The 23,095-nt window shown below is 43.2% G+C and overlaps 1 protein-coding gene across 5 annotated transcripts in view; it reads right to left on the bottom strand.

Annotated features, from left to right (window-relative positions):
* The window catches only part of LOC143765032 (uncharacterized), a 35,770-nt gene extending 26,124 nt beyond the window's left edge, over positions 1 to 9,646 (bottom strand). For 2 of the 5 annotated variants that reach the window (XM_077251265.1, XM_077251264.1), the window contains exons 1-2: positions 9,460 to 9,583; positions 1,719 to 1,813 (exon numbers count right to left, since the gene is read on the bottom strand). In XM_077251265.1, coding sequence (XP_077107380.1) covers positions 1,719 to 1,813; positions 9,460 to 9,562 — 198 coding nt within the window. In that variant the 5' untranslated portion in view covers positions 9,563 to 9,583. Of the gene's footprint in view, positions 1 to 1,718; positions 1,814 to 9,454 lie in introns of all 5 variants that reach the window. The other 3 variants (XM_077251267.1, XM_077251266.1, XM_077251268.1) reach the window with 3 other exon arrangements.
* Positions 9,647 to 23,095: the final 13,449 nt, after the last annotated feature.

The following is a 23,095-nucleotide window of genomic DNA, read 5'->3' on the forward strand; positions in this document are numbered from 1 at the left end:
TCGGGAATGCGACATTTTTTGATCGCTTTTTATTCCGATTTTTGTGAGGCGGTAAGACCAAAAACCAGCTATTCATGAATTTCTTTTGGTAGGGGGGGGGGCGCGTTTATACCGTTCCACGTTTGGTAAAATGGATAAAGCAGTTTTATTCTTCGGATCGGTACGATTACAGTGATACGTCATTTATATCATTTTTTTATGTTTTGGCGCTTTTATACGATAAAAACTATTTTATAGAAAAAATAATTATTTTTGTATCGCTTTATTCTGAGGACTATAACTTTTTTATTTTTTCGCTGATGATGTTGTATGGCAGTTCGTGTTTTGCAGGATAAGATGATGTTTTCAGCGGTACCATGGTTATTTATATCTGTCTTTTTGATCGCGTGCTATTCCACTTTGTTCGGCGGTATGATAATAAAGGGTTGTTTTTTGCCTTTTTTTTTTTTGTTATATTTATTGTACGGTGTTCACTGAAGGGGTTAACTAGTGGGACAGTTTTATAGGTCAGGTCGTTACGAACGTGGAGATACTAAATGTGTACTTTTATTGTTTTTTTTATTTAGATAAAGAAATGTATTCATGGGAACAATAATATATATATATATATATATATATATATATATATATATATATATATATATATATATATATATATATATTTTTTTTTTTTTTTTCCCCTTATTTAGGAATTTATTTTTTTTTACTTTAATTTTTTTTATTTATTTATTTATTTATTTTTTACACGTGAATATTTTTTTTTTTTCTTTTTTACTTCATAACATTGCCCCAGGAGGGGCATCATGCTATAGGCTCTGACACTTTGCACAGCACTGTGTCAGATCAGCAATCTGACATGCAGGGCTGCAGGCTTACCAGCGCTTGCTCTGAGCAGGCGTTGGTAAGCCACCTCCCTGCAGAACCCGATGCAACCCCGTGGCCATTTTGGATCCGGGGCCTGCAGGGAGAAGAAGGTAGGAGTCCCTCGGAGCAACGCGTTGCTCCGAGAGACTCAGGGAAGCACGCAGGGAGCCCCCTCCCTGCGCGATGCTTCCCTATGCCGCCGGAACACTGCGATCATCTTTGATCGCAGTGTGCCGGGGGTTAATGTGCCAGGGCGGTCGATAGTCAGCAGACACCCAGCCGTGCTCCCCCTGTGAGCGCAGCTGATCGCACTGGACGTATTATCCCGTCACTGGGAATTAAGTCCCAGGTCACCTTTTCGGGATAGTTCGTCCAATGGGATTAAGGGGTTAAACAGCAGAATTTTTGTGCAAAAAAAAAGCAACTGAAAAAAAAAATGAAAAAATGCGACATTTACGCTACATGTGAGCACGGCCTAAATGTCCAAGAAAAGTGGATGTGATTTTTTGAAATCTCCACCCTCGAGGCATCCAAAGATGCTGCTAACTCTGTGGCTTCGTTGCTTTTTTCTCTATAGGCGTCTATGTGTAGCCTGAAAAAAAAAATGCAAAGAGAGAAATGCTGTTGCTTTTTTAACTGCAGAATCAAAACTCTTCTGTACTATTAAAAAAGCAATTGGTCTGCAGGATGCACCGAAATAGTCAGAGAGCCACATGTGCCCTGCGGGCCACTCTTTGCCAGAGTTTGTATAAGATAGTTGGCTAATCCCATTAATATTAGGTTCAAATGACTTTCCTTCAATGTGTACTGGGGCCACAACAGGGGTGGAATGGGAATGTCATCTTGTCTCTCACCTCTCCGGTTAGCAGGTAGACCATCTTGAGGGTGAGGGTTAATATCTCCTCGGACAAGTGACTTTCATCCATGTCCTTCATGAAGACCAGATCACCTAAAGAAATGTGAGAAAGTTAGAATAATGATAAAGATTATATGAGAAAAACAGTTTGTGAAGGTAAATGACAAACAGGACAACAGCCTGGATTATAGGCGCCAGATATATACAGCACACTAAAGTCTGCTTCCCCTGTATCATAATCATAGACATATGCTGACATCATCCCCCGTATTGTGATGTCAGAAGAGACACCAATATCTGAATCTTCTAACGATAACTTTACATGGTAGAGAACTAAACTCCACTCCTCCTGTATAATAACAATATTATTATTATTATTATCAGACAGGACACCACATTCTGCTCCTCCTGTATACCCACTGCACCCCAGAATCCCATGTACTCCTCTTCCTCTGTTCTAACTGGTACGCTACTGCCTTTTCCCTGACTTTAATGATATGTATCATACTTCAAATTTACTGAATGCATATTGATATGTCTGCACTCCCCACACCTAGCCCCATCTTTACATCTTATTCTGCCTCTTTCTTCAGCTTTGATGCTAATCAAATGTTCTATTAACTGCAATCTGTTAGTTGCGCCCTGTGTGAACTGTCCTCCTGCTCCCTCCTCCTCCCGCTCACCTGGCTTCATTTCATGGACACTTGAATGGTATAAGTTGGATGGAGCAGGTCAGATATGACCTTGGTCAGATCATTTGAAGTGTGACATCTTTAAAGTGTACCATCAGAAATAGTCCAGAAATTGGTCAGAAGGTAAGACTAATCACTGTCTTCTAATTTTACTTACCTTTTCTTTTCTTACCCTGCTCTTTTACCATACTCACATTTGCCCTCACCATTTTTGCTCCACTAATCTTCACTCTCCTTCGCTATCCTCAAACCCCTGCACCCTCGAACCAAATAATTATCTCCCCCTTCTCTCTGACCCCCCTACCTCGCTTCATCTGCAGACCTGCTCCTTAACCTCAGACCTCTCCTACAAAAATATAATATAAGCCGATCACTCTCCTTCACCCATCTGCTTTCCCTTTCTCTGCTTCTTCTCACTGCTGGCGACATAACCCCCCAATCCTGGTCCCACCCGCCTCATACATCCCACTAATCCTCACACTAAGAGCTCCTTCTCACTTGCAAGAAATACATCCGAGTCTCGCAGGTTAAAACCCTGCTCTGGCACCGGCACTTCAGAGCGGAGCGTGCAGCTCCATGTATTGCTGTGCGGCCGCATGCTCCACTCTGGAGTGCTGGTGCCAGAGCAGGATTTTAACCTGCGAGACTCGGACTTATTTCTCGCAAGTGAGAAGGAGCCCTAAGAGAAACTACCGCAATCCCTCACACTTAAAATCTGTGCCACTGACCCCCACCCCCCTGCTCCTCTCTCTGGGGCACTTTGGAATGCCAGCTCCGTCTGCAACAAGCTCCACGAGCTCTTTATTTCCTGCAACCTTTCCTTCCTGGCCCTCACTGAGACCTGGCTTACTCCCGATGACACGGCCTCCCCTGCTGCTGAGTTACGGTGGCCTTCACTTTACCCACACTCCACGCCCTCGCAACAGACATGGTGGAGGAGTGGGTTTCCTTCTTTCTAAAAACTGCTCCTTCAGCCCTATCCAACCCCCACGTTATCCTCCCTTCTTTCGAGGTTCACTCTGTTCGTATCAACTCTCCCTCTAATCTCCAAATGGCTGTCATATACCGACCACCAGGCTCAGCCACAGTCTTCATTGACCAATTCTCCACCTGGCTTCTTCACTTTCTCTCTGCTGACATCCCCACCATCATCATTGGAGACTTTAATATCCCTACTGACAATGGCCAGCCAGCAGCCTCCAAACTCCTGTCCCTTACTTCATCCTTTGGACTTACTCAGTGGTCATCCACAGCCACAGAGAAAAAAGCAGAGATGATTACCTGCTGAAGCCTCCAAACAAATGCACCAGCAGGGCGCATCGGACCCGATAAATGATGGCAAACACGTGCAAAAAATACATAATGAAAACCACTTTCAATCCAGTGTTGGCTGTTTGGCATTAATGCACAAAAAGATAAGCGATAATAGTCTGTATCTTTTTGTGCACTAATGCCAAACAGCCAATACTGGATTGAAAGTGGTTGTTTCATCGGTATTTTTTGCACCTGTGTTTTTGCCATCATTTATCGGGTCCGCTGCACCCTGATAGTGCATTTGTTTGGAGGCTTCAGCAGGTAATCATCTCTGCTTTTTTCTCTGTGATTTTTTTCAATTTTTTGGAGGATTTTTAAGTCCTCTTTTTGTGTCTGAGCTTTTCCTCCACAGCCACCCACACAGACGGACATACACTGGACCTCATCTTTACCCGCCTCTGTTCCCTATCTAATCCCACAACCTCTCCCTTCCGCTATCTGACCACCATCTACTCATCTTCTCATCCCCGTCCTCCTCACCCCCCCCCCCCCCCCCCCATGTCCAGCCACTAGCACATCCTCATAGAAACCTTGCACACCTAGACATTCACCGACTCTCAGTCTCTTCCTCCATATCTTCACTCCACGACACGGACAGCGCCACCGCTTTCTATAACGCTACCCTCACGTCAGCCATAGACTCAGTCGCCCCTCTCATGCATGGCAAAGTGCAACAAATCAATAGGCAACCCTGGCACAACAATCTCACCAAAAAACTTCAACAAGCATCCAGGGTCACGGTGCGTAGTTGGAAGAAAACACGCCTGCCAGACGACTTCACTGCTTTCAAACAAGCTACACTTGCCTTCAAATTAACCCTCACCTCTGCTAAACAGATCTATTTCAGAAACCTTGTATCTTCACTATCCTACAACCCAAGACAACTGTTCAGCACATTCAACTCTCTCCTCCGCCCACCACTGCCACCTCCAACTCCCCTCATCTCTGCCAAGGACTTTGCCACCTACTTCAAAAAGAAGATCGACCAAACAAGGCAAACCTTTACTGTTCCACCACCCCAACCACTCCATATACAAGATCTCTGCCCTTCCCTAATAACCTCCCTCTCCAACATAACTGAAGGAGAGCTTACTCACCTCCTTTCTGAATCAAGCCTCACCACCTGTGCACTTGACCCCATCCCTTCCCACCTGCTCCCCAACCTCAATAACATGCTCATTCCAGCCCTAACCCATCTCCTCAACCTATCACCATCTTCTGGTACCTTCCCCTCTGCCTTCAAACATGCCACCATCACACCCATCCTCAAAAAAACTAACCTTAACCCAAACTGCTATGCCCAGCTATCGCCCCATATCACTGCTCCCGTTTGCTTCCAAACTCATTGAGCAGACTGTCCATGTTCAACTTTCCTCCCACCTCTCATCTAACTCTCTCCTTGACAACCTCCAATCTGGCTTCCACCCCCACCACTCCACCGAAACTGCCATGACTAAAATTACTAATGACTTACAGCCAAAGCTAACAGACAGTTCTCTATCCTCCTCCTTCTCAACCTGTCCTCTGCCTTCGACACAGTCAACAACTGCCTATTGCTAGATTCTTTCTTCCCTTGGCATCAAAGACTTTGCCCTGTCCTGGATTGGAAAGGTATGAGGCAACCGCACAGTTAGCGTTTCCCACTCCCACACTACCTCCTCATCTCACCCTCTCTCTGTTGCAGTCCCTCAAGGATCTGTCCTGGGGCCCCTACTCTTTTCCATCTATACCCTTGGCCTAGGACAACTGTTATGAAACTGCAACACAGAACTAGGATGAAGGGGGAAAACTGACCCTGCACTGAGACTAGGCTGATACCCTACGATGGAGTGGGCGACCCATTCCTTGTGAATAGACCCACTTACGATCATAGGTTAATCTCAGTGAAGACCTATAGATAGGGGAAAGGAGGTCCCTAAAAGATCTAAGGACTGGGTATAAAAAAAACAGGTCACCACCTAATAGAAAACACAGAGAAGGCTGCAGAAACCAACTGAAAACAGAAACTAAGGATAGCAGACCTGAGGTCCCAGAACTGCATACAGTTATATGAAAAAGTTTGGGCACCCTTATTAAATCTTAAGCTTAACCCCTTCAAGTCGCCCTTTTTCGTTTTTGCGTTTTCGTTTTTCACTCCCCTCCTTCCCAGAGCCATAACTTTTTTATTTTTCCGTCAATATGGTCATGTGAGGGCTTATTTTTTGCGGGACAAGTTGTACTTTTGAACGACACCATTGGTTTTACCATGTCTTTTACTAGAAAACGGGAAAAAAATTCCAAGTGCGGTGAAATTGCAAAAAAAAGTGCAATCCCACACTTTGTTTGGCTTTCTTGCTAGGTTCACTAAATGCTAAAACTGACCTGCCATTGTGATTCTCTAGGTCATTACGAGTTCATAGACACCTAATATGTCTAGGTTCTTTTTTATCCAAGTGGTGATAAAAAATTCTAAACTTTGCTTTAAAAAAAAAAAAAAAGTGCCATTTTCCGATACTCGTAGCGTCTCCATTTTTCGTGATCTGGGGTCAGGTGAGGGCTTATTTTTTGCGTGCCGAGCTGTTTTTAATAATATCACTTTTGTGCAGATACGTTCTTTTGATCGCCTGTTATTGCATTTTAATGCAATGTCGCGGCGACCAAAAAAAACGTAATTCTGGCGTTTTGAATTTTTTTCTCGCTACGCTGTTTGGCGATCAGGTTAATGTTTTTTCTTTTATTGATAGATCGGGCGATTCTGAACGCGGCGATACCAAATACGTGTAGGTTTGATTTTTTTTTATTGTTTTATTTAGGATGGGGCGAAAGGGGGGTGATTTAAACTTATGTTTTTTACATTTTTTTAAAAACATTTTTTTTTTTACCTGTGCCATGCTTCAATAGCCTCCATGGGAGGCTAGAAGCTGGCACAACTCGATCGGCTCAGCTACATAGCAGCGATCATCAGATCCCTGCTATGTAGCTGAATTGCAGGTGTGCTGTGAGCGACGACCACAGCAGGCCGGCATCAGTAACCATAGAGGTCTCAAAGACCTCTATGGTTACTGTCCTGACACATCGCCGACCCCCGATCATGTGACAGGGGTCGGCGATGACGTCATTTCCGGCCGACCGGCCGGAACCTTTAGTTAAATGCGTCTGCGTTTGACAGCGGCATTTAACAGGTTAATAGTGGCGGGTGAATAGCGATTTCACCCGCCGCTATTGCGCGCACATGTCAGCTGTACAAAACAGCTGACATGTCGCGACTTTGATGTGGGATCAGCGCCGGAGCCCACATCAAAGGGGGATTCACGGCATGCGCAGTACATGTACGGCGCATGTCGTGAAAGGGTTAATGTTTTATAAAAATTGGGTTTTTTGCAACAGCTATTTCAGTTTATGCACCTGTCAAATTTTGTTTGAATGCAGATTGCACATTTTCTGTTAGTACAATAAACCTCATTTCAATGCAGAAACATTACTGTGTCCAACAGTTATTAGATATATGAAACTGAAATAGCTGTTGCAAAAAAAACAATTTTTATAAAACATTAAGCTTAAGATTAATAGGGGTGCCCAAACTTTTTCATATAACTGTAAATCCAACACAGAAAGCTATCAAAGTACCTAGCCAGAACTTTAGCGGTTTAACACTGTTGTCCAGCAAGGATTGGGAGGCAGGTGCTGGGTAATAAAGGGTGATACAATCACCTGACCTAAGGCAACCCTGCACCAGGGGAAAAAGACCAGGAGCCAGAAAACCACAACAAGATGGCGGATGGTCAAAAACAAAACAGATTCTAACAACTCAAAGTCCAATGGCTTCCAGTACCACATGTATGCGGAAGACACTCAGATCTACCTCTCTGGCCCAGATGTCACCTCTCTGCTGTCCAGAATCCCGGAGTGTCTATCAGCCATATCCTCCTTCTTCACCTCTCACTTCCAAAAACTCAATGTAGATAAAACCAAACTCATCATCTTTCCTCCATCTCGCGTATCTCCCCTACCCGACCTATCTATTAAGGTAAATGGCATCACGCTCTCTCCCGCACCTGAAATCCACTGCCTCGGAGTAACTCTCGACTCTGCCCTGTCCTTCAAACTGCACGTTCAAACTCTTGCCACCTCCAACTCAAAAATATTGCCAGAATCCATCCTTTCCTCAATCTACTAAAACTCTTGTGCATGCCCTCATCATCTCCCGCCTTGATTACTGCAACACCCTCCTCTGTGGCCTCCCCGCTAACTCTCTTGCACCACTCCAGTCTGTCCTCGACTCTGCTGCCCGACTAATCCACCACTCTCCTCGCTACTCCTGTTTCTCCCCTCTGCAAATCCCTCCACTGGCTCCCAATTGCCCAACAAATCCAGTTCAAACTACTAACACTGACCTACAAATCCAACTACAACCTGTCCCCTCCCTATATCTCTGAACTAATCTCTCAATATCTTCCCTCACGTAATCTTTGATCCTCCCAAGACTTCCTATTCTCCTCCACACTTATTCGTTCCTCACACAACCGCCTCCAAGATTTCTCCCGAATATCCCCCATCCTCTGGGACGCCTCAACACGTCCGATTATCCACCACCGCCGGATCCTTCAGATGGAACCTGAAAACCCATCTCTTCAGGAAAGCTTACAGCCTGCAATAACCATTCTGCCGCCTCACCACCACCAGAACCGCTGCACCCCCGACCTTCTGTGTCTTCCCCATTATCCCGTAGAATGTAAGTCCGCAAGGACAGGGTCCTCTCTCCTCTGTACCAGTCTGTCATCGTAAATTTGTTTACTATAAATGATATCTATAACTTTGTATGTAACCCCTCTCATGTACAGCACCATGGAACTAATGGTGCTATATAAATAAATAATAATAACAGACAGGACACCACAGTCTGCTCCTCCTGTATACTAATAACAACAACAGACAGGACACCACAGTCTGCTCCTCCTGTATACTAATAACAACAACAGACAGGACACCACAGTCTGCTCCTCCTGTATACTAATAACAACAACAGACAGGACACCACAGTCTGCTCCTCCTATATACTAATAACAACAACAGACAGGACACCACAGTCTGCTCCTCCTGTATAATAATAACAACAACAGACAGGACACCACAGTCTGCTCCTCCTGTATAATAATAAAAATAACAGACAGGACACCACAGTCTGCTCCTCCTGTATAATAATAATAACAGACAGGACACCACAGTCTGCTCCTCCTGTATAATAATAATAACAACAGACAGGACACCACAGTCTGCTCCTCCTGTATAATAATAACAGACAGGACACCACAGTCTGCTCCTCCTGTATAATAATAATAACAGACAGGACACCACAGTCTGCTCCTCCTGTATAATAATAATAACAACAGACAGGACACCACAGTCTGCTCCTCCTGTATAATAATAACAGACAGGACACCACAGTCTGCTCCTCCTGTATAATAATAATAACAACAGACAGGACACCACAGTCTGCTCCTCCTGTATAATAATAATAACAGACAGGACACCACAGTCTGCTCCTCCTGTATAATAATAATAACAGACAGGACACCACAGTCTGCTCCTCCTGTATAATAATAATAACAGACAGGACACCACAGTCTGCTCCTCCTGTATAATAATAACAGACAGGACACCACAGTCTGCTCCTCCTGTAGTACCAGTATGTAGGTCAGTGCTGTTACCTATGGCTGCATTGTGTCAATGTGTATAAAATACAAAATACCTTACTTCTGCCAGAAACATCAATGTCTCCTCTATTGCCGTCACCTCTCACCCAGGAGATATCACGTACACCTTTGCGTTCCACACTGCTGGACCGCACGCCTCCCATGTGGCCGTATTTTTACCTACCTGTGCACAGCTACTACTTCCGGCTTTGAAGCCTGTGTAGGCCCCGCCCCTTCCTCCAAAGACCTCTCTGTGGCAACTTTCAGTGTTAGTTTACCTTGTTAAAGTCACGCCCCACCACATGGGGTTTCAGTGTGTTGTGTAGGAAATGACTGAGGACTGGGGAATTATATATATATATATTTATTTATATCTCAAACAAAATCGGAACAGCATCAATATTACAGCAATTGTGGTGCAAAGCTTTCAAAACCAATGGTCCAATGGCTTCAATAATAAGACACAAAAAGGAAAACAGCAAACAAAAAAATAGAAAAAAGTGGGCTTTTAATGCCTGTAAGGCGTGGCAACGTTTCGGATATGGTATCCTTTTTCAAGCTTGAAAAGCCCACTTTTTTCTATTTTTTTGTTTGCTGTTTTCCTTTTTGTGTCTTATTATTGAAGCCATTGGACCATTGGTTTTGAAAGCTTTGCACCACAATTGCTGTAATATTGATGCTGTTCCGATTTTGTTTGAGATATAAATAAATATATATATATATATATATATATATATATATATATATATATATATATATATATATATATATATATACACACACCGTACAGATAATGATGCCGTGCATGTGTTATGCATTCAGTGTTTGCATGTATTTTGGTCCCAACATGCAGAATGCTGCTGTGCTCTTTATTGTACACTAGATGGTAGCCCGATTCTAACGCATTGGGTATTCTAGAATATGTATGTAGTTTATTTATGAAGATTTTAGAATAATACATTGAATACACAGGATTCGGCAGTCCGCGACCAATTAGAGAAGCGTGGTTCAAATCCCGCAGCAATTTGCGGCCGGACTGCACCTGTCGCTGATTGTTCGTGGTGGCCACATAGTATATAACACAGCCACGTAGTATATTGCGCAGCCACGTAGTATATAGCACAGCCACGTAGTATATCACAGCCCACTTAGTAAATAGCACAGCCACGTAGTATATTGCATAGCCACGTAGTATATTGCACAGCCCACGTAGCATATTGCACAGCCCACGTAGTATATAGCACAGCCCACGTAGTATATAGCACAGCCCATGTAGTATATTGCACAGCCCACGTAGTATATAGCAATGTGGGCATCATATCCCTGTTAAAAAAAAAAGAATTTAAATAAAAAATAGTTATATACTCACCTTCCATTGGCCCCCAGATCCAGGCGAGGCATTTACCGATGCTCCTCGCGACGCTCCGGTCCCAAGAGTGCATTGCGGTCTCGCGAGATTATGACGTAGCGGTCTCGCGAGACCGCTACGTCATCATCTCGCGAGATCGCAATGCATGGAGCGGTCACCGGAGCGTGGCGAGGAGCGGGAAAGGCCTGTTCTGGATCCGAGGGGCCGACGGATGGTGAGTATATAACTATTTTTTATTTTTTTTATTATTTTTAACATTAGATCTTTTTACTATTGATGCTGCATTGGCAGCATCAATAGTAAAAGGTTGGTCACACAGGGATAATAGCAGCGTTAACGAAGTGCGTTACACCGCGGAATAACGCGGTCCGTTAACGCTGCCATTAACCCTGTGTGAGCGTTGACTGGAGGGGAGTATGGAGCGGGCACTGACTGCGGGGAATCAACACTAACAGTCTATCCCTTAGGGTAGCCGAAAAACATGAAGAGATCCAAGATATCATTAAAATAAGGCTTTATTAGTGGGAATTACATCCAATGCCATAGTGCACAAGCACCTAAACAAGAAGTGGGGGCTAACCGCAGTTATCATGCTAAACAGCACCTTTTTTGCAATGTAAGTCAGACGATAGCGCCCATTATGAATCAGATATACATCATTTTATATTGCATAGGTATACATCAACACATTAAGTATATACAAGCAATCGCCATATCTACCTGTGACTTAGCCCAGCGTCCCACCTCACCCCAACGCGCGTTTCGCAATTGGCTTCTTCCGGGAACCTCTTTTTCTCATTTTTCAGGTTACATCGGGGGCTTATCTACAGCATTACAGAATGCTGTAGATAAGCCCCTGATGCCGATGGGCTTAGCTCATCTTCCATTTTGGGGGTGACAGGTTGCCTTTAATTCCCCCCTGCAGCCTCCGGTTGTCAGTCATGCAATCGGGCAGGCTTCGTTCAGTCACTACTAAATACACAGTGAGTGGCTGCTGTAGCTGGGCCCTGAAACTGACTGACAGCCAGCTCAGCATTAGACCACTATAAGACCTATGACGTATAAGTACATCATAGGTCTCCCCCCCCCCCCGTTTGATGAGGGCAACTTTTTCACCATCTGACATGCTCCTAACAACCTCCACACTCGGCTGTTGACATGTTAAATGCCGCTGTCAATCTCTAACAGCGGCATTTAACATGATCGAGCCAGAAGTGCTTCATTAGCTGCTCCCATCTGCGCCCCTGTTTCATGATTGCGGGGCGTTGATGGGTTGGCATGACAACCAGGGGTCTGCAGGAGATCTCTGTGGTTGTCATTGCTGGATAGCCAAGAGCGCCGCCTTCCCATGGCCAGCGTTCATAGCAGATGAGCATTTCTGCTACACAGAGCAGGGCTGAAGCCTTGCTATGCGTAGCACAGGCGATCGGATGATCGCAGCTTCTAGTTTCCCATGAAAACTATTGAAACCAGTAAAACATAGAGAAAACTTTTTAAAAATATAAAAAATTCTGAAAGTTTAAATCACCCCCTTTTGCCCTATTCAAAATAAAATAATAATAAAAATAATACACATATTTAGCAATAACTCAGAATCACCCGATCTTTCAAAATGTAAAAACAATTAATCCGATCGGTAGACAGCATAACAACAAAGAATCAAAACGACACACTTTTTTTTGATAGCCGTAACATTAAATTAAAATGCAATAACAGGCGATCAAAAGATTGTATCTGCACCAAAATGGTATCAATAAAAACGTCAGCTCAGCGCGCAAAACATAAGCCTCAGCCAGCCTCAGATAACAAAAAATGGAGACGCTGAGGTCTCGGAAAATGGCAACTTTTTTTTGTGACAAATTTTGGATGTTTTTTCACCATTTAAATAAAAAAACAACCTAGACATGTTTGGTATCTACGGACTCATAGTGACCTGGAGAATCATAATGGCAGGTCAGTTTTAGCATTTGGTGAACATGGTTGAAAAAAAAAAATCCAAAAAAATTGTGGAATTTCACTTTTTTTGCAATTTCCCCACACTTTGAATTTTTTTCCCGTTTTCCAGTACACTATATGGTAAAATAAATGGTGCCATTCAAAAGGACAACTCGTTTCGCAAAAAATCAAGCCGTCACATGGCCACATTGATTGAAAAATGAAAAATCTATGGCTTTGGGAAAAAGGGAGCAAAAAACGAAAACTCAAAAACGGAAAAGCCCAAAGTGGTAAACGGGTTAAAGGGGTTGTCCACTACTCTGACAACCCCTTCTCAATCTGTATGTTTCCTTCTTTTAAAAGAACAACACCTATGCGCACTTCAGATTCATTGTCTCTCTGGATGCTTCATTCTTATCTACGTCGCATGTATTACATACCGTGGCTTGTAGAAATATTCACGCCCCTTGGCATTTTCGTGTTTTGCTACTTCACAGCCTGGAATGTCATTTTTTTTTAGGGTTTGCAACAGTTCATGTAAAGAACATGTCTAACAAACTGTGAACATTTGTTTTTTCTTTTTATTGTGAAGCAAACAACAAATAGGACACATAGAATTGAAAACTTCAGTGTGCACAACTATTCACCCCCCTAAAGTCAGTACTTTGTAGAGCAGTGTTCCCCCCAACTCCAGTCTCCAAGAGCCACCAACAGGCTATGTTTTCAGGATTTACTTAGTATTGCACAGGTGATAATTGCATTACCTGGGTAAGGAGGATTTGCGGATAATCTGCGCTGCTGGTATCCCATATATACCATGTTCCAAATTATTATGCAAATTGGATTTAAGTGTCATAAAGATTTAATTGTTTTGTTTTTCAAATAAACTCATGGATGATATTGTGTCTCAGGGCTGAAACAGAGCACAGACAGAGTTCATGCAGATAAAGGCATAATGAGGAAGGTTTCTGCCAGACAAATTCATTGGATCATGAGAGCAGCTGCCAAAATACCATTACAAACCAGCAAACAGATATTTGAAGCTGCTGGTGCCTCTGGAGTCCCTCAAACCTCAAAGTAAAGGATCCTTCAAAGGCTTGCTGTGGTGCAAAAACCTACTATTCGACCACCCCTAAACAGTGTTCACAAGCAGAAATGGTTGCAGTGGGCCCAGACATACATGAAGACTAATTTTCAATCAGTCTTGTGTATTGATGAGTGTTGAGCAACCCTGGATGGTCCAGATGGATGGAGTAGTGGATGGTTGGTGGATGGCCGGCATGTCCCAACAAGGCTGCAACGTCAGCAAGTAGGTGGAGGAGTCTTGTTTTGGGCCAGAATCATGGGGAAATAGCTGGTAGGGCCATTTAAGGTTCCTGAAGGTGTGAAAATGACCCCTGCAAAGTATATAGAGTTTCTGACTGACAACTTTCTTCCATGGTATAAAAAGCAGAAACGTGCCTTCAGGAGCAAAATCATCTTCATGCATGACAATGCACCATCTCATGCTGCAAAGAATACCTCTGAGTCATTGGCTGCTATGGGCATAAAAGGAGATAAACTCATGGGGTGGCCACCATCTTCCCCTGACCTCAACCCTATAGAGAACCTTTGGAGTATCATCAAGCAAAAGATCTATGAGGGTGGGAGGCAGTTCACATCAAAACAGCAGCTCTGGGAGGCTACTCTGACTTCATGCAAAGAAATACAAGCAGAAACTCTCCAAAAACTCACAAGTTCAATGGATGCACGAATTGTGAAGGTGATATCCAAGAATGGTTCCTATGTTAACATGTAACTTGGCCTGTTAGGATGTTTTGGAGTTAAATAGCTTTTTGTTCAGTGAATGTGACCTAATGCTGCAAATTCCACAAATGAGCATTTTCAGTTCTTGAAAACATCAAATGTTTAGAAATTCTACCGTGCCTAATAATTTGGAACAGTGCATTTTGAGTTTTTATTCGTTTTGGAGATTATACTGTTATCATTGGGAGGTTTATTCAATAAAATTTGATGTATACTGTAACGGGTGATGACTTTTATTAGACTGACCGTCATTTGCACCGACCATTTTGGAAAATCCAAGAAAAATGTCATTTGCATAATAATTTGGAACATGGTGTAATAAATACAAGTTTAGACTGAAATTACATATGCTCTTTATTTAGTCAACGTGTTTCGAAGTACTACAGACTTCTTGTTCATTGCAAAAAAAGCAGTACCTGCACAGGCAACAATTCCATCACCTGTGCAATACTAAGGAAATCCTGAAAACATGACCTGTTGATAGCTCTTGAGGCCTGGAGTTAGGGAACACTGTTGTAGAGCCTCTTTTTGCCGCAATTAGAGCTGCGAGTTGCTTTGGATAAATCTCTATGAGCTTTCAACATTTTGCCACTGGGATTTTTGCCCATTCCTCAAGGCAAAACTGCTCCAGCTCCTTCAAGTTAGATGGTTTCCTCTGGTGAACAGCAATCTTCAAGTCTGACCACAGATTCTCAATTGGATTAAGGAGTCTGACCACAGATTTTCAATTGGATTAAGGTCTGGGCATTGATTAGGCAACTCCAAAACATTTACACCTTTCCCCATAAACCACTTGAGTGTTGCTTTAGGCTACGTTCACATTTGCGGCCAGCGCCGCAGCGTCGGGCGCCGCAGCGGCGCCGCATGCGTCATGCGCCCCTATATTTAACATGGGGGCGCATGGACATGCGGCGCACTTGCGTTTTGCGCCGCATGCGTCGCTGCGGCGCCCGCGTCGGGGCGCAGAGGACGCAGCAAGTTGCATTTTTGCTGCGTCCAAATTCAATGAAAAAAACGACGCATGCGGCGCAAAACGCAGCGTTGTGCATGCGTTTTGCTGCGTTTTTTGTTTGCGTTGTGCGCTGCGGCGCCGACGCTGCGGCGCACAACGCAAATGTGAACGTAGCCTTAGCAGTATGCTTTGAGTCATTGTCTTGTTGGAAGGTGAACTTCCATCCCAGTCTCAAAGCACTGATAGACTAAAACAGGTTTTGCTCAAGAATATCCATGTATTTCACGCCATCCATCTTCCACTCGACTCGAACAATTTTCCCTGTCCCTGCTGCATAAAAACATCTCCATGGCATGATGCTGCCTCCACCATGTTTCAATGTGGGGATGGTGTTGTTTGGGTGATGAGCTCTGTTGGTATGACACCAGACATAACATTCACCTTGGTGGCTAAAAAGTTCAATTCTGGTCTAACCTGACCAAAGCACTGTTGCAGTAGCCCGTTCCAAGGAGAGCTAATTTGGGTTCAGATGCAAACGATCTCCAATATCTCTGCCATTATTGGTCCAAATTAAAATGAAACAAAATACGATGCATCGGAAGCAAGAAAATATACACAGACAGTTTCTGTCAGTGTAGAAATCTTGTCTGCCTTCAGCTCCCAAGCAACAAGTATTTTATTACACCCCCAGAGGAAAAGGGAATTTCTATGTACATTACCTAGGAAAGAAATTATTTTAATTTGGAATAACAAGGTCATAAATTATGGATTCTGCAGAAGTCCTTGAAACTTCTATCCAGTTTCCTTCTGTAACAAACAAAACTTAACACACAGACACCTCTATATGAGTGACAAAGTCATCTGTTATTGCTTTTAGAAATAAAACTTATAAAGCCAATTTAAAAATATTAAATAATCAAAGATATATAAATTGTCTGAATGATAATCCAAAGTATAAATATTTACCATAACAGCACCTTCCTCCATACATTTGGGGAGGAGTCTCTGTGCTGTGTCTCTGATTAATGCCCTCCTTGCCCTGTCTGAGAGTTTTGGTGGGTGGCCCTCTCTTGGCAGGTTTGTTTATGGTACCATATTCTTTCCACTTGATGATAATGGATTTGATGGTGCTCCGGGAGATCATCAGAGATTGGGATATTTTTTATAACCCAACCTTGACTTGTACTTCTCAACAACTTTGTTTGGAGATCTCCTTGGTCTTCATGGTGTTGTTTGGATAGTGGTGCCTGTTGCTTAATAGTGTTGCAGCCTCTGTGGCCTTTCAGAAAAGATGTGTACAGTATATACTGACAGACCATGTGACACTTAGATTGCACACAGGTGGGCTTCCTTTCAATAAGCGTGTGACTTATGAAGGTAATTTTTGCACCAGAAATTTTTAGGGGCTTCATAGCAAAAGGGGTGAATACATATGCATATGCCAATTTTTAGTTAATTGATTGCATATATTTAATTTATGCCTACATTTTTCTCACTTCACCAACTTAGTCTATTTAATGCTGATGCATCACAAACAAATCGGATTGCAAAAATATTTAAACACAGGTTGTAATATAACAGAATAGGTAAAAAGCCAAGGGGGCGAATACTTTCACAAGCCACTATATAAAGGAAGAGAGAGCAGTAGCACTCACGTCCTCCTGATGGAAGCGGATTGTCCGGAGGAGGGGAGAGTGTAACGGTCGCTGATTGGCGGCAGGGTTCACATGATGTCACACTAGAGATCGCTGGGAGACAGCGCTGACACTGCAGGAATGGCTCCAGTACCGAATGTGAGTATAAGTGTTGTTCTTTTAAAAGGGGGGGTTGTCCGAGTAGCGCGCAACCCCTTTAACAATGATTGTGGTTCTTCTAGTGAAGAAGTTTGTATGACTTTGAAACGCATAAAGAAATAAACTGAATGAATCTTCACTACCACTTCTCCTTGGAAACATTACAAGCATTCAAGCAGCAAATTCCTCCTATTAAAAGTTTAGTGATGAGCTTAGTACCGTATGCCACCATACAGTGTAACCCCACACACGCAAATAATCATAGAGTGTCCACATTATGCAGTTGTGATTCACATACTGAAATGTTGCCAGTAATGTCTTTTCAAAGCATTTCATTCTGTCTGGCATGGTGTGACCTTATTCACACTGTGCGGTACGTCAGGAGAGTACCATGCACAGGTCCAGTTAGTTAGAATTGGACCAGTGCACAATATGCTTCTGGTGTGGTATGGTTTCACAATTTAAAGGTTGGAAGAAGACACAATTCTACCAAGTTCAACCTATAACCTAACATATTGATCCAGAGAAAGAAAAACACCCCATGAGGCAGATGCTAATAGCCCCATATTAGGGGAAAAGTTGCTTCCTGACTCCATACAGCTATCAAACTGGTTCCCAAGAGCACTGACCCTTTACAGAATCTAGCCTAATAAACTGTAATATTACATTTTTCTTTTTGAAATATTGATTTTTATTGAAAGTTTTTAAGTCAAACAGAAAAATAATATATCAGCATTACAATGTACAAGCTTGTAAACAAGAAAATATGGAAAGAAACATTATTAAAGGGACCTGTTGGAAGAGGGGAGGGATTCAAGTTCTGCGCTATGGATGCAATTTATTAAGAGGAATTAGGTCTCATAGGAGCCTGGAGGCAAAAGTGTGGTGTGGCAAAATGAGTATGGATGCTGTATTTGGCCTTGGGTGACCAGATTTTCTCGTATTTATGTACCTTATCTGTTAATATAGCTGATCATTTCTAATAGATTATATACCAGGAAAATTGACTTTTAACTTCTGAGAAGTCTAGGACCTTTTTTTACAGGCTGAGATGATAATTTGTTTGGCAGCTAGGAATATAAAAGAAAAAAGAGTATATAATATAGTGTAAAAATAATAACAGAAAGGACACCACAGTCTGCTCCCCCTGTATAAAAATAATAACAGACAGGACCACTGGAAGAGCGTCATTAGCTCCGTCCATCGGCACCCCTGTCACATGATCACGGGCACCAGTGAGTTGGCATAACAACCCGGGGTCTGCAGAAGACCCCTGTGGAAGTCGAAGAGGAGGAAGTTGAAGATGAAGTGGAAGAGCAGGAAGAGGAAAAAGGAAGAGGATGAGGAGGAAGAGAAGGAGGAAGAGGTCCAGCTACTGTATATTATGCCACTCCAAATCATAGTCCCAGACATGGAACAGGAGTGACATTCCCTCATGAAGGCCTTTTTATTTACCACACATCACTACTATCAAAAGCTATTATGATGCAGAGCAAGATATTAATGAAGGCTGGAATAGAGGTCGATCCTTTTCGGCAATGAGTCCTGCTTTTGATGCTGGCATAAACTCATATGAAGGCTAGCATGAGAAAATATTCATAAAAACTTCCACGCTGGAGTTCATATGAGTTTATGCCAGCAGGGGGCGCAGCACTGCAAGTCAACGATGCTACGTTCCCCTGCTTTCAATTAATTCCCTAGATTTTACAAGCAGGAGCAACAGCTGCATTAGCAGGCTCCTGGTTGTAAAATTATTTAACCCCTTCAGATGTATTTACAGTGTGGAACGTGACTGAGTGCCGGAAAGGTATGGGATATTGTTGCTTTTTTCTTTTACAGAACGAGGGTCTTCAGGTGGATTAAGTGTACAATAAAGATTTTACAACTCCATGTGTGTATTTATTTCATTAAAATACTTTATTATAAATGTGTGTGTATTATTATTAACCCTTTAATATTATTGGATTAATAATGGATAGGTGTCTTACTGACATCTCTCCATTATTAACCAGGCTTACTGTCACCTTACATTAGCAAGGTGATATTAACCCTTTATTACCCCATATCCCACCGCTACTCAGGAGTGGGAAGAGAGAGGCTAAGTGCCAGAATAGGCGCATCTTACAGATGTGCCTTTTCTGGGGTGGCAGGGGGCAGATGTTTTTAGCTAGGGGGCGGGGGGCCATAACCATGGTCCCTCTCTAGGCTATTAATATCTGCCCTCAGTCACTGGCTTTCCCACTCTGGCGGAGAAAATTGCGCGGAAGCCCACGCCAGTTTTTTCCATGATTTAACCCTTTATTTTAACAGCTAGAGCTCCCAAATTTTGCACACACATTACTAACATTATTAGTGAGGAATATGCAAAAAATAAGGGATATGAAATGGTTTACTGTATGTAAACCATGTCTCATATCTTATCGGGTTTGAGAAGGAGATAGCATAAGCTGGCAATTGAATTACCGGCTTTTATGCTATTTAGCTATGTATGAAATACTAGATGGTGGCCCGATTCTAACGCATCGGGTATTCTAGAGTATGCATGTCCACGTAGTATATTGCCCATTTACGTAGTATATTGCCCAGTCACGTAGTATATTGCCCAGCTACATAGTATACAGCACAGCGACGTAGGATATTGCGCAGCTACGTAGTATATTGCACAGAGCCACATAGTATATTGCACAGCTTTGTAGTATATTGCCCAGCCTTGTAGTATATTGCCCAGCCACGTATTATATTGCCCAGCCACGTATTATATTGCCCAGCCTTGTAGTATACAGCAGAGCCACGTAGGATATTGCCCAGTCACGTAGTATATTACCGAGGCACGTATAGGGCCAAAAAATAAAAAATAAACATACTCACCTAACGATCCGAGGGCCCCTTGTAGTGTATCATACTCACCATTGTTGTCGCTGCTCCTCTGCGTCCTGCCTCTTCTCTTCCTGGGATCCTGTGCAGATGGTAGTGGTCGGCTTCAGGAAAATGGCCGCTGAATGCTGCGCGTGCGCAGATCGAGATCGCGGCGGCCATTATCCTGAAGCCGAGTTCCATTGCAAGTGCCAGGGCTGGTGGGAGCAGGACCTATGAAGACGTCGCGGTCACATGACCGTGGCGTCACGGCAGGTCCTTGCCGCACACCAGCCCTGGGACGGGACCGCACCGCAAGCTGACGCTTGTAATGGAGCGGTCCGGGGAGCGTAGCGAGGAGCGAAAAAGGCGGCGGAGGGTGAGTATAGCAGATTTTTTTTTTTTATTTATTATTTTTAACATTACATTTTGTACTATTGATGCCGCATAGGCAGCGTCAATAGTACAAAGTTGGGGACACACAGGGTTAATAGCAGCGGTAACGGAGTGCGTTACCCGCGGCATAACGCGGTCCGTTACCGCCGGCATTAACCCTGTGTGAGCGGTGTATGCGGGCGCTGGCAGTGAGTGCGGGGAGTAAGCGGCCATTTTTTTCTGGACTGTGCGCGTCGCTGATTGGTCGCGGCAGCCATGACAGGCAGCTGCCGAGACCAATCAGCGAACGAATAACGGTGACAGACAGAAGGACAGACGGAAGTACCCTTAGACAATTATATAGTAGATAAATATACAGTGGGGCAAAAAAGTATTTAGTCATTCAGCAATAGTGCAAGTTCCACCACTTAAAAAGAAGAGAGGCGTCTGTAATTTACATCATAGGTAGACCTCAACTATGGGAGACAAACTGAGAAAAAAAAATCCAGAAAATCACATTGTCTGTTTTTTTTATCATTTTATTTGCATATTATGGTGGAAAATAAGTATTTGGTCAGAAACAAAATTTCATCTCAATACTTTGTAATATATCCTTTGTTGGCAATGACAGAGGTCAAACGTTTTCTGTAAGTCTTCACAAGGTTGCCACACACTGTTGTTGGTATGTTGGCCCATTCCTCCATGCAGATCTCCTCTAGAGCAGTGATGTTTTTGGCTTTTCGCTTGGCAACACGGACTTTCAACTCCCTCCAAAGGTTTTCTATAGGGTTGAGATCTGGAGACTGGCTAGGCCACTCCAGGACCTTGAAATGCTTCTTACGAAGCCACTCCTTCGTTGCCCTGGCGGTGTGCTTTGGATCATTGTCATGTTGAAAGACCCAGCCACGTTTCATCTTCAATGCCCTTGCTGATGGAAGGAGGTTTGCACTCAAAATCTCACGATACATGGCCCCATTCATTCTTTCATGTACCCGGATCAGTCGTCCTGGCCCCTTTGCAGAGAAACAGCCCCAAAGCATGATGTTTCCACCACCATGCTTTACAGTAGGTATGGTGTTTGATGGATGCAACTCAGTATTCTTTTTCCTCCAAACACGACAAGTTGTGTTTCTACCAAACAGTTCCAGTTTGGTTTCATCAGACCATAGGACATTCTCCCAAAACTCCTCTGGATCATCCAAATGCTCTCTAGCAAACTTCAGACGGGCCCGGACATGTACTGGCTTAAGAAAAGCCAAAAACGGAACAATAAAGCACCAAAAGAACCAAATAGTCATAGAAAATCTTTATTAATAAAAAAAGGGTAACAGATAATCATAAAAACACAGGGAATGACAAGAACACATCACAAAAAGGGTGGCAGGGTGGGCACCAATAGGTAAACAAATGCCAGTGAATAGATGTTAGTGAGCATGGACAAGCGTACACATGTAACCATGGGCAAAATAGGGCTGAAGCGTATATCTATAGATTACTACACCGTGTACCAAGATAAGTATGCCCACAGGTCATAGGCAAAGAAATGCCAAGTAATAGACAAAGTGCGCAGCCATGAAAGACAAAGGAGTATCACAGTTTACCTGCAGTGCCACGATGCCACCCACCCCACCCCACCACGCCTCTCATCTTTTTAAGTGGTGGAACTTGCACTATTGCTGACTGACTAAATACTTTTTTGCCCCACTGTATATATGTCTCAATGACATATATATATATATATATATATATATATATATATATACTGTATATATACCTATACTATGTGTAGACATTTATTTGATCTATTCTATTCTAAGCTGTCAGTGTGATTTTACTCTACACCGCACTGAATTGCCGGTTTTTCTATAGAACACTGGTGCGTATTTCTCACAAGTCACACTTATGGTCCGTGTGTAACCCGTACTTTTCTCACCCCCATAGACTTTCATTGGCGGATTTTTTGCGCCATACGCTGAAAAACGCAGCATGCTGGGATTTTCTACGCACATAAAATACAGCTGAGAAATATGCGGCAAATAGGAGCTGCCGCATAGAGAATCATTGGTCCGTGTGCAATACATTGTTTTTGCGCCTCTCATACGTCTGTAAGACTCTCTAGTGTGACGCCGGCCTTAGTGATATCACCTTCACTATGGTTGAGCTGATTAAACCAAGTGTAAGGGTATGTGCACACGTCAGGATTTCTTGCAGAAATTTCCTGAAGAAAACCGGAAATTTTCTGCAAGAAATCCGCATTTTTTTTTTTGCGTTTTTTTCGCATTTTTTTTAGCATTTTGCAAGCGTAATTAGCTTGCAGAATGCTAAAGTTTTCCAAGCGATCTGTAGCATTGCTTGGAAAACTGACTGACAGGTTGGTCACACTTGTCAAACATACTGTTTGACAAGTGTGACCAACTTTTAACTATAGATGCTGCTTATGCAGCATCAATAGTAAAAAGATATCATGTTAAAAATAATAAAAAAAATAAAAAAAATGGTTATACTCACCCTCTGCAGACAGCCGACCTCCTCAGCGGCGTCCGTTCCTATAGATGGTGTGGTTCAGGACCTTCGATGACGTCACGGTCACGTGAGCGGTCACATGAGCGGTCAC

Source organism: Ranitomeya variabilis, chromosome 4 (genome assembly GCF_051348905.1).
Source record: "Ranitomeya variabilis isolate aRanVar5 chromosome 4, aRanVar5.hap1, whole genome shotgun sequence".
Taxonomy (NCBI): Eukaryota; Metazoa; Chordata; class Amphibia; order Anura; family Dendrobatidae; genus Ranitomeya; species Ranitomeya variabilis.